General features: G+C 64.6%; 1 protein-coding gene across 2 annotated transcripts; it reads right to left on the bottom strand.

The window, feature by feature from the left end:
* Window positions 1–2,971: 2,971 nt before the first annotated feature.
* On the bottom strand, window positions 2,972–11,943 carry Plod3 (procollagen-lysine,2-oxoglutarate 5-dioxygenase 3). 2 transcript variants are annotated; one of them, XM_021664084.2, is made up of 19 exons: window positions 11,659–11,941; window positions 11,359–11,450; window positions 11,141–11,277; window positions 10,904–11,067; window positions 10,679–10,791; window positions 10,535–10,598; window positions 8,989–9,086; window positions 8,726–8,827; window positions 8,490–8,615; window positions 8,266–8,387; window positions 7,974–8,078; window positions 7,705–7,830; window positions 7,418–7,559; window positions 7,228–7,341; window positions 7,080–7,148; window positions 6,072–6,176; window positions 5,300–5,446; window positions 4,436–4,561; window positions 2,972–3,363 (listed from the first exon to the last, which is right to left on the bottom strand). In XM_021664084.2, exons 1-19 carry the CDS (start codon window positions 11,786–11,788, stop codon window positions 3,208–3,210), a joined length of 2,238 nt encoding a protein of 745 aa, XP_021519759.1. In that variant the 5' UTR covers window positions 11,789–11,941; the 3' UTR covers window positions 2,972–3,207. The 2 variants fall into 2 exon arrangements, with proteins under 2 accessions (XP_021519759.1, XP_021519760.1); XM_021664085.2 differs by having other exon boundaries at window positions 3,363–3,906; window positions 11,659–11,943.
* Between the last annotated feature and the right edge of the window lie 104 nt (window positions 11,944–12,047).

Below are 12,047 nucleotides of genomic sequence, written 5' to 3'. Positions count from 1 at the left end.
CAATGGGTAGAGTTCCAGGCCCCCGACACAGGCGAACGCAGCCCCCTTCCCTCTGCCTGACCCCATGCTCTCTCCAGGGACCTTGCCAAAGGGCTGTCCTCTCCGGTCCCTGGGTGAGAGGCCAGGTGAGGACAGCCCGGGGAGAGGGTTCTGAAAGCGTGGCCAAGGCCAGAAGCAGAGGTTGCTGTCCAGCTCCTGCTGAGCCCTAGGAAGAGGCGGGGTGTGTCTCCAGCCTGCACAGACACCTCTACACACCCAGCACAATTGTCCGGTCTCTGGCAGGAGTTCAAATCATGTGGAAGAGTTATCAGAGCCCATTACTGTAAAAAGAACTTGTTTTTGTTTTTAGACAAGGTTTGTCTGTGCAGCCCTGGCTGTCCTGGACTCACACTGTAAACCAGGCTGGGCTTGAACTCAGAGAGACCCACCTGCCTCTGTCCCCCAAGTGGTGGGATTGCAGGCGTTTAGCACCATGCCTGGCTGTAAAAAGAACTTTATTCTCCTGCTTTGTCTCGGAGGCTCTCTGCCTCTGTCTGCTGACCTAGGCCTAAGCTTCCGGCCTCCGGACGGTCTAACCCAGGCCTAGACTGTGTTCAGCCTCTGAGACTCACTGCCGACTGAGCTCACCCTTTCTTGTTCTTTCTGAGCTCAGGGCTGGCTGGCTCAACTCAGCAGTTCTGGCTCGCACACCTCTCCCGGCTGACTGATTCAGTCTGGCTTCTCTCTCGGCCTCTGAGTTGCTCTGCTCAGCCTCAAACCAACGCCAGCAATGGGCTCTAAGCTCCTGGCTCCTTCTGTCTTCACCTGTGTCTAGCTTGTTCTCTCACTCAACCTCTCTGTAAGGCTCTCCTGGTAAAACTCTCCCTTTCCTCTCTCTTCTTGAGAGAGTTGGCGTGTCTGTCGACTCTTTCTCTGATTCATCACTATCACTCAGACATCACTTTCAAATATGGCTGCTTCCTTTTACAAACTAACTTTACCTTCATGGTTTGGGATTAAAGCCGAGAACCACCACGCCTAATCTTTTCTCTGCCTGAAAATTGCTCTGTACCAGGCTGGCCTTGAGCTCAGATCTCTTGCCTCTGTCTCCGGGATCACACAGGCCTAGGTCGTCTTTGGATGTGATCTTGCCAGAGCAGCCATGTTCTGAATTGACATTTCTCTACACACTACCGTGCCAGGTATGTTTTCCTGAAGCCTGGACGTCAGCTCTACAGGAAAATCCATTTCCCCAAATTCTGGCAGTTAGGCGAAAGCCAGAATTTCTCCAAAATTTGCCAAGCTGCTTCCCCACTACCGAGAGGGCCACTGATGGCAGAAAGGCTGAATGGGGGGCTGGAGAGATGGCTCAGAGGATAAGAGCACTGATTGCTCTTCCCAAAGGTCCTGAGTTCAATTCCCAGCAACCACATGGTGGCTCACAACCATCTAAACATGAAATCTGGTGCCCTCTTCTGGCGTGCAGGTGTACATGCTAACACACATTGCATAAGTAATAAATCTTTAAAAAAAAAAAAAAGGCTGAATGGCTGCCTGTGGCGCCTGCTGGCCTCTGGGCTCCCTTGTAGCAGAGTGCTGGTGTCCCCCCCACCCCCCCGAGCTGCCCGTTTTCCTGATGACCCTGCGATTTCAGCTGTGCCACACTTCCGCTCACACCCTCCCTCCCTCCCTCGGCTTCTCTCATGGCCGGGCCGTCAGCGCTTTCCCTCCATGCTCCGGACTTGCTCACAGGATAAACCGCCCCTTATGCAGGCAGTGGTCAGTCGTGAGCTTGTCCACCGGGCAGAAGGAGGGCCTCGCTAGCCGTGAGCAGACTTGAGGTTTCTTCTGTGCGTGTCGGCTGCGGGAAGTCGCACGGCCCTGGCACGCTGTCACAGCCTGCTCCACGCGTGTGGCTCTGAGCCCTGACCTCAGGGCTGACAGCAGCATGCCAGCCCCAGGCACACAAGACCGCCCTCTCTCACCCTAGTCTTTCAGTGCTCAAAGGCGGGATGCAGGACCGCTGAGCAGGCCCTCAGCCCGGGGCATTTGTGCTGTGAGACCCTGCGAGGCCCAGGCTGCTCTTGAACTCCACGTCCTCTTCCCTGGCTCCTGGATGTTGGGGTTACATGCTACCTTTCCTGGCTTCCATTTTTAAAGTCCGAGCCAAGTGTGGTCGGCACGTCAAGCTGGTAATTCCAGTGCACGGTTCATCACTGACAGAACCCTGGCAGGGTGGGAACCTGGAGCAGGAGCGGAGGCCCCGGAGGGTGCTGCTGGCTGGCTTGCTTCCCTCGGCCTGTTCAGCTGTTTTTAATTATTTATTGTGTATACAATGTTGTCTGTGTGTGCGCCTGCTCACCAGAAGAGGGAGCCAGATCTCACTACAGATGGTTGTGAACTGCCATGTGGGTGCTGGGAATTGAACTCTGGTCCTTTGGAAGAGCAGTCAGTGCTCTTAACCTCTGAGCCGCCTCTCCAGCCCTCAGCTGCTTCCTTATAGAACCCAGGAGCACCCGCCCAGGGATGGCACCCCCAACAATGGGCTGGGCCTCCCCGCCAATCACTAATTAAGGAAATGTCCTACAGCTGGATCTCATGGGGCAGTCTCTCACCTGAGGCGTCTTCCCTTCAGGCTACTCTAGCTTCTGTCAAATTGGCATAAACTAGCCAGCACACACGGCAGAAGAGACCCTAGTCCCAGACTCACACACATACAAACAAGTGTGTAAAGTTAAATAAGTGTAAGAAGGGGGCGGGCACTGGGGGGGGCTCAGAGGTTAAGAGTCTCGGCCCTTGCTAAGGCCCAAACCAGGCGGCTCTCAACTCAGCCAGCCGGGACTCAGGTTCCGCGGACCTCCGGCTCTGCATATGGAGAATACAGGAGTGTGTGTGGCTCAGCTGGCACAGGACGTGCCACCATGCAGGACTCGGCTGCCCGGTAACGGGGCAGTGCGGCCCCCACGCACCCGTCTTCGTGTGCTCCGTGGACCCGGCGGCACAAACACCCTTTTATTGACAGTGAGGCAGAGGAGGCTCAATAACTTATCAGGCCGGGAACAAGGGCACTCCCGAGTCCGTGGGCTCCGTGGGCTCCCAAGACGGCTGCTGGGGCCAGCGCGTGCAGTCCCGGCGCGCGGGCACACCGGCGCACGGGCGGAGCCCTTCTCCGAGAACGGCGAGCGGCTGCCCGCAAGGCACAGCGGCGGACCGGCAGCCCGGCCGGCGTCAGGGGTCCACGAAGGACACCATGATGTACCGGGTGCCGCGGGTGGTCGGCAGCCCCTCGTGGTAGTGCGTGAGGCGGCCGGGGTGCAGCAGGGCCCAGCCCTTCCTCGGGGAGGAGACTCTGCAGTCGTAGCGCAGGAAGCGGCAGCCGCCTCCCTGGGGAGACACCGAGAAAAGGTCAGCAGACAAGGTCAGCAGACGAGGGAGGGCAGGGAGGCTGCAGGAGCCTCTCAGCCTGGGCGGAGCCGCAAACCTGACGGACGTCGGGAGGGAGTTTCTGGGATGGCCTGGGGAGCACAGCCACATGAGGGAGCACCGTCCAGGCCTGACACCAAGAGCCAGGCAAGGTGGCACTCACTTCTGCTTCCTGGCTGCGGGCACAGCTTAACCTGCAACAGCTCAAGCTCCCTCCACCACGCCCGCCATGACTGTGCACCCTCAGACTGCGAGCCCAACAGCCCGTCCTTCTCTACACTGTCAGGGAGTTTGTGGCCCCAAGAAAAGAGAGCCTCGCAGACAGGGGGCAGGAGGGAGGGGTGCAGCTGGCTGGCGTTCGTCAACTTGACAAAGCTGGTCTCCCGAGGGAAGAGGCCTGGACCGCGGGAATGCACCTGTCCATCACACTGGCCTGCGGACACGCTCTGGGCTGACACAGGGCCCGGCCCACCGTGGGTGGCCTCCTCCCCTGGGCACATGGTCCTGGGGTGTGTAAGAAAGCAGTCACAGGGGCTGAGAGGGGGCTGAGAGGTGGCTGCTCTTCCAGAGGCCCAGGGTTCAGTTCCCAGCACCCACGAGGCAGCTCACAGCTGTCTGTAACAGTCCCAGGGGATCCGACTCCCTCACACAGACACGTGGGCAGGTGAACACCAATGTACACAAAATAAACATAAAGAAATTAAAAGGGGAGAAGCAGCAGCTGAGCAAGCCATGCGGTCAAGCAGTAAGCATGTCCGAGGCCTCTGCATTGGCTCTGCTCCCGCCTGCCCCAGCTCCCCCAGCTCCTGCCCCAGCTCCAGCCCCTGCCCCTCCCCCAGCTCCTGTCTGGCTTCCTCCAGGGTGAACTGTGGGGCTGTTAGGCCGGGCAGCCCCGCTGCCTCCCTAAGCTGCTTCTTGTCACAGCACCAGGGGCCAGGACACCACAGAACCACCGAGCCCCGAGGCACAGCCGGGGCCGGGTGGGGGCAAGGCTGCAGGAGCCCAGCGCAGCCCCCAGAGCCCGCACACACACCTCGTAGTCCACGCCCTTGCGGTTGAGGGCGACGTTGAGGGTGAAGGTGGAGGAGTCGTGGTGCGGCCGCAGAGAGGGCTGTTCCTCTGGCCGGTAGCGGACCACGAAGTTCATCACCGCCCGCGTCTGTGGGGACACGGGGTAGGGGGGACGCGATGGGGGCAGGGACGCCAGGGTGGCGCCTCCTTAACTCCTTCCACGGTATTTTGAGGCAGGGTCTATGCAGGCAACCCGGCCTGGCCTGTAGCCTGCTGTGTAGAGCACGCTGGCCTCGAACTCAGATCTGCCGCCTCTGCCTCTCTGGATCACAGGTGTGCCACCACCCTGGGTCTGTGTACTTGTCCTCCCCGACCCTCGCTTCCTCAGCACGGGGGTTACGGATGTGGAAGGCCAGGTCCAGCTTTCACACGGGTGCTGACATGACCTCAGGTCATCCCGGGACACGAGCGTCCCTGCACGGCCATCTCCCCGGCCCCGTTCTCCCCAGGTCTGGAGCCAAGGTGCCACGTGCCACGTGCCCCGGCTGGCCTCAGCTCGCTATGGAGCTCCTGATGGCCCTGAACGTCTGATCGCCTGCCTCTGCCTCCTGAGCCCGGGCTCCGGCCTGGGCTAGCCGAGGCTCCGTGGTGCTGGGCTTTGTGCAGCCGAAGCTGGCGCGCTAGCGGCCCCGCCTCCGGCCTCGTTCTGCGGTCACAGGCCTGAGCGTGCCCAGTTTCTAAAGCCCTCACGTAAAGCAGGGGACTTACTTCCGCCCAGACCCACCCCCCACCCCCGTCCACAGGGCTGCTGCGGGGGCGGGGCTCGCAGAGCCTTCCGGGTAGGGAGCCTTCCGGGACGGGGTAGGGAGCTGGCGCGGCGGCCCACCTTGGTGTGGTAGCCGGGGAACAGGTGCTCGGTCATGGGCCCCACGTAGGTCCGCAGCAGCTGCAGCCACTGGTCCTCGAAGCCCACCTGCTTCAGGTGGATGTCCACCGTGGGGACGTTCTCGTAGCCCCCAGCCAGCCGCGAGTCCTGCGGGCAGCACAGCCGCTCACCGCGCGGGCCCCTGGGGGCGCCAGCGTCTCCTTCCTGGCTGCCCGCCTTCCCTTTCCTTCTCTAGACAGGGCTTCTCTGTGTGGCCCGAGGCTGGCCTCGAGCTCAGAGCTCCGCCTGCCTCTGCCTCCGGAGTGCCGCCCGGGCCCCTTGCTGCCTCTGAAAGCACCCAGTCCACCGCCAGCCGGCCCGGCCGGCTCTGCGCCCGCAGCTCTCTAGGAACCCCCGAGGGCTCCCCGGTATCTGGCCGTGCTGCCTAAGCCGGCAGCCCACGAGGTCAGCACCGTGTCACAGCTGACCCTGCCTGTCCCTGAAGACAGCATGGGCTGAGCAGCAGCTGCTCCCTGCTTCCCGGCCGGCCCGAGGCCGTCCTCCACCGTCCTCCCCACGACGGGCTGGGCACAGACCATGAGCCACACTGACCCTTCCTTCAGTCGCTCCTGACACAGGCTTTGCCACAGCAGCTACCCACCCGAACGCCCACCTCACTCCCTCCGAGCCAGACCCGTCCTCCCCTGTCCTCTCTGTCCCCCGCTTTTCTCTTTGTCCTCCCGTCTTAACTCCCCTCCTTCCTCCCTGTCCTCCTCATCCTCCCTCCCCTCACCTCATGCCGTCCTCCCGACCACTGGCCATAGTGCTCCATCTCCTCCACCAGCTCGTCACACATCTGCTCCGTCAGCAGCGGGAACCAGTACACGTCTGGGCATGGCTAGGGACAGGACAGGACAGTGAGGCTGGGGAAGGTGACCAGGTCAAGGGCGAGGAGGCGTGGATGGGACCTGCCACGGCGCTCTCGGGCAGCTGCGGGGAGGGTAGCTGGGGAGGCCTGAGCGGAGGGGGAGGCGGCACCCAGGTGCCAAGCCCCGCTATCCAGACAAGGGTCCTGCTCTGCCCTCTTCTTGTGAGACAGGGCCTCCTGTGGCCCAGGCTGTCCTCAGACTCACTGAGTAGCCGAGGCTGGCCTTGAACTCGTGATCCTCCTGCTTCTACTGCAATGCCATGCTGAGTTTATGCCGTGCTGGACTGGAACCCAGGGCTCTGCGAATGCTGGGTGACCCTGCCTGGGCCCCGCCCAGTCACTCATCTCCGTTTAGATCAGGCTAGTACATGACCCAGGGCAGCCTTGAGCTTGCCGTGTCTGAGGCTGGCCTCCAACTCCTGAGCCTCACACCTTCCTGCCTCCACCTGTCAACCCTGGGATCCAGGCCTGCGGCACGCCTGCTTCCACATGGGCTGCGCTGTGCACGCGCAGCGCTGAGGCTGGCTGTTCTCGCCTCCTCCGTGAGGCAGGCCCTAGCGACGGAACCCAGAGCTTCCTGACACGGCGCCCGCCTGGGGTCGCGCCCGCCCTCTCAGGTCTGGGACCACAGGCCCCTCGCCACCCAGCATCGCCCTGGGTCCCCGCCTGACACCTGGTCCTCCATCTGACAGTGGCTGGTCTGGCACTCGCTACGTAGGGCAGGCTAGCCTGAACCTCTCCGGCCTTCTGCATCAGCGTCCAGAGCTTAGGGTCAACAGGTCGGGGTGGCTCCTGGCCTCCCCTTGCCTGCAGAGCGCAGCCCCAGGCCCGGAGCTCGGGGCTTCCGGCGGTGGGCACCTCGCCCCGGCTCACCTGCTCCACCAGCCCGGGCCCGGCCAGCGCGCGGCTGTAGTTCTCGTGAATGTACTGCTCTTGCCAGTCCTGCGGGGGGAGGGCGCTGAGCGGAGCCTGCCTCAGCCCTGGCGGGCACCTGCGCGGCGGGGAGCAGGGGCGCTCGTACCACAGGGTTGTCAAAGATCTGCCAGAGGTCGGGGTGCAGGCGCTCCGTGTCGTAGCGGGCCGTGGCGAGCAGCCGGCCGAACTCGTGCTGGTTGCTGAGGTGCAGGAAGACGCCCTGGAGTGGGGCGGAGGGCGGCGTGAGCGGAGGGCGGCAAGGCTGGCACGGCGCCCAGGCCCGCGCCCGCACTCACCCTGTCGCGGAGGCTCTTGCAGAAAGCCATGTCGGGGTCAGTGTCGCCGCCGGAGAAGACGTCCTTGTGCGCCAGCTCCGTCCTCAGGGTGTCCCCGCGGATCAGGTAGGCCTGGGCTATGTAGGGCACGTTCCACAGGCCCCTGCGGGCGCCCCGCTTCAGCGCAGAGGCCCATCCCTGGGTCCCCTGACCTGAGCCGCCCAACCTCCCCCCCACCCCCCTCTGGCCCACCCAGGAGGCGGAGCCCGGCGCCCTCGGTGCACAATGCCGGACATGGCTGGACTCACACTCGCTTCCGCTGCACCAGCTCCACGTAGTCCTCGGAGCGGGCGTAGTACTCGTCGGGGCTCAGGGCACCCCAGAAGTTGGACCACAGCTTGCCGTGGCGGGAAAGCATGGGTGCGATGACCTTCCTGTGGGAGGTCAGGGGAGGATGGGCGGGGGAGCGGCCACGGGGAGCCGGGAGCCGGGAGCCAGGGTGGCGTGGGCTCCGAGAGGGGGAGAGGCCACGGGGAGCCGGGACCCGGGTGGCAGGGCTCCGAGGAGGGGGCGCCACCTGTTTTGTTCAATGAGAATGCGCAGGGTGCCCGGGTTGGTCAGGACGGCGTCAGCATCCAGGCTGAAGTAGAACTCGCACTCGGGGCTCTGCCGACAGCTATCCCTGCAGGGAGAGGAGCCGCATGGGGCAGGGCACCGGGACAGCAGGGTGAGCGAGGCTTCCGCAGCTCCGAGGCGAGGGCGAAGGGCAGTGTCTCCTCTCCAGGGCCCCACCGTGCGCGGCGGGGCAGGGAGGAGGGGCAGGAGGCAGGCAGGGCGGTGGGCGAGCGGGGGCGGCCAGGCAGACTCACATGGCCATGTCCCGGGCCTCGGCGGGGCTCAGCGCCTCCTCTGGTCCGATCAGTTTCACGGCTGAGAAGTGGTCCCGGAGCTGTGGCCAGGCGTCCGCGATGTGAGGCTCGTGGTACACCTCCTGGAGACGAGGGCACAGAGATGCACACTGAGGGCAGCGCGGGCGCCAGGGGTGCAGTCAGGGCGGGCAGCCGGGAAGAGGTGCGGGGTGCGGCCAGCTCACGTTATTGTGAAGGACGAGGGAGATCCGGTCGGGGGGGTAGTCCAGGAGCAGCAGGCGCCGCAGGAAGCGGGGCAGGAAGGGGGTGGGCTGCTCCACAAACACGGCCAGCAGCACCCGGGGGGGAGGCTGTGGGGACCACAGGACCAGGCTCGGGGGCGCCCAGGCCTCTGCCCGCAGTGCCCGGCACGGAGACCAGGAGCCCCTGAGCCCTGTCCCGCCCACCCGCCGCTCCTCACCTGCCCCCCCGGGAGCGCCCTCCGGGTCTGGTCACAGAAGCCGCAGCCTCCCCCGGGAGTCCAGCCGTTGGGGACATAGTTCCCCAGGTAGCTGAGCTGCAGCTGTCGGGACAGGGAGGGCTGGTGAGGGGGCGGCGGGCCGGGCCCAGCACAGGGAAAAGCTGGAAAGGTGAGGAGGCAGCCACACCACGCTCCCGCTGGGCCTGGGGAGGTCCAGGAGGGCCGGGGCTGGAGACAGGCAGGAGCGGGGGGAACGGGGGCACCTTAGTGGGGCCGTTCCCATGGACCACAACAGGAAGCGTGTCGTAGGCCACATTTCGGATGCGCACTCGATTCTGGTCGAACTTTAAGACCACTTCATCTGGGGAGAAAGGGGGAAGGTTTGGGGATCCCTCTATTTGGGAAGCACAAAGCAACAGGCTCTTTAAAGCTTGAGTTGGGCTTCCCAGCTCCCCTCAGAGATGCAGCAGAGGTCGGTCCGAGGGTCCCCGGACTGTAGCTGTCAAGGCTTCTGCGCTGCTGCAAACTCAAGCTGTATTACAGATGCTGATCTGTTCTCGGGGTCAGCCGGCAGCTGGCGCCACGGCTCCGTGCACAGCAGCCCGGGACGAGGGCCCCAGCAGGAACTCACAGAAGGGAAGAACAGCCTCTCGGCGCTGACCGCCCACGCCCACGGCACCAAGGCGAGGACGCTACCCTCCCCTCCTAAACAGGCACACAAGGACACGAGGGGAGTCTCCAGGGGCTTTTCTGGGGTTCTCACGGTGTGGCCTGCGATTCAAGGTCCTCCTGCCTCAGCCTCCTGAGATGAGGGACATGGCGCCACACCTGACCAGGCTGCTGCCACCCAGGGGGCTCTGCCACTGCCCCAGGGCGGCCTGGGGTGGTACCTCACTAGGGCCTGAGGGAGCTAGGGACCTTCCACGGTGGGAAGTCAAGGAACACCAACACTCCCTTGTCGCTCTGAGTGAAGGAAGTCACGGTGGCAGGGCCCCTGACTGCATGCCTTAGCGGATCACAGGTATGTGAGCTCCAACCGCCACTCTTTCCTGTTTTTGGGTGGTGCTAAGGATTGAACCTAGGGTTTCCGTATGCCAAACAAACCATAATCCTCTACCGCTGAGCCACACCCCAGCCCCTCACTGGGGGACTCTAGGCAGGGGCTTCACCACTGAGCCACATCCCAGCCCCTCACTGGGGAATTCTAGGCAGGTGACCACTGAGCCACACCCCAGCCCCTCACTGGGGAATTCTAGGCAGGGGCTCTACCACTGAACCACACCCAGCCCCTCACTGGGGAATTCTAGGCAGGTGACCACTGAGCCACATTCCAGCCCCTCACTGGGGAACTCTAGGCAGGGGCTCTACCACTGAGCCACACCCCAGCCCCTCACTGGGGGTTTCTAGGCAGGTATCTACCACTGAGCCACACCCCAGCCCCTCACTGGGGGACTCTAGGCAGGGGCTCTACCACTGAGCCACACCCCAGCCCCTCACTGGGGGACTCTAGGCAGGGGCTCTACCACTGAGCCACACCCCAGCCCCTCACTGGGGGATTCTAGGCAGGGGCTCTACCACTGAGCCACACCCAGCCCCTCACTGGGGGATTCTAGGCAGGGGCTCTACCACTGAGCCACACCCCAGCCCCTCACTAGCAAATCCTCAGTACTTGCTGCTGAGCCACTCTCCCAGCCTCCCACTGCTAACAAATGCGTAGGTGCTGGTAAGCTGCATACTGGTCCTGTACACCTGCCAGTTCTGGCAGGAGGCTGGCCCTCATCACCCACCTCTAACCACCTTCTTTCTCACCTAAGGCTCCATTGAGGTTCTGGAAGATCCGGGATTTATGGTCCAGATTGAGCTTGAGTTTCTCCTAGATGACGTAAGGCGGAGCAGTGAGCAGACATCTCTCTCACTCCTTCGTGCCTTCTCTCCCACCCAGCGTCTCCCTACCCTCAGCCCGGGGTCCAGGTACAGGCGGGTGTAGAACAGCTGGTCATCGTCATCGTCTTTGTACTTCCACTGGCGCACGACGTGATAGATGGTGGGAGCGAAGCCAATGAACCCTGGGGCGCGGGCACACAGAGGGTGAGACCCCCGAGACGCAGCACCCCTCTCTCCGCCCTCAGGCAGGAGCGCATGCAAAGGGGCCGCCCCGTCCTGGATGCCGAGGCTCACCTCCCGAGTTGAGGAAGCGCTTCCCCGTGCCCACCTCGGGGTACTGCTCCGCCAGCGCCCACTCGGGCCAGCAGAAGCTCTCAGCGGAGAAGAGCAGCCGGCTGCCGCTCTGCACGAACTTCCTCAGCAGCTCCGTGGGGCTGCCCGCCAGAATCACGTCGTAGCTGGGCCAGGAAGAGGAGGATGAGCCGCGCTGGTGGGGGTCCTCCTCACGCCGCTCCCCTCCGTCCCCCTTACCTGTCCACGAACATGACGACCATGTCTTCCCGGTCTGCGTGTTTCTCCATTTCCTGCTTAAGCCACCTGACCTTCTGGCCGCCGCCGACCGTGCGGGCCACGTCCCCGCCTCGCCACTGCTGGCCCAAGCCTAGGGTCTGCAGGAAAGGCCCCGCGGCCGGGGTTCAGCGTGGAGCCCACGCAGCGCCCGCCCAGCTCCTCCCGGGCCACGCACGCACCCGCACGGTGTAGTTGAAGAACTCGGCCGACTGCAGAAAACGCCGGTAGCCCTCGGTCTCCGCCGTGGCCACGGTGATCACCAGCAGCTTGTCTGTCACGGCCACGGAACCCGCCTTGAGCCCACGCGTCCCCCGTGAGTCCCTCGCCTCCCCGTCACTCCACAGAGTTCCTCCGGGCCCTCTGCTCCCAGGAGAGCCGGGCGGGCGCACCGCGCGGCGGCGGGGCCGGGGACACGCGGGGCCCGGTCGGCCCTCCCGGCCGCAGACGCGCGACCCCACCCCCTGCCCCCCGGGGGTCACCTGGGTTGACCGCGGGGGCGCCGCGGGCTCGATCGGAGGGCGCCGTCGCGGGGGCCGAGGGCGGCGGCAGCAGCGGCAGCAGCAGCAGCAGCAGCAGCAGGCGCCGTCGGGGCTCCGGGCCCGCAGCCATGGCTGGCGGCTCGCGAGGGCGGCTCCGGGCCGGCGGCGGGGCGCGGCTCGGCGCGCGGGGGGATGCCGGGGCGAGGCGGGGGTCAGGCGGAGGCGAGGCGGCCGCGCGGCGCGGGAGGACCAGGCGAGGGCTGTCCCGGCGGCGCGCCCGCGGAAGCGGTCCCCGCCGGGGAAGTGACCTCGCGAGGAGGGGCCGGCGCGCGGGGCGGGGCTAGCGCGCAGCGCCGGGCGGGCGGGGCGCGGCGGCCGGGGGCGCGGGA

Source organism: Meriones unguiculatus, chromosome 15 (assembly GCF_030254825.1).
Source record: "Meriones unguiculatus strain TT.TT164.6M chromosome 15, Bangor_MerUng_6.1, whole genome shotgun sequence".
Classification (NCBI taxonomy): Eukaryota; Metazoa; Chordata; class Mammalia; order Rodentia; family Muridae; genus Meriones; species Meriones unguiculatus.
The sequence above is the reverse complement of the archived record's forward strand: the minus strand, read 5'-3'. Positions and strand labels throughout refer to the sequence as shown.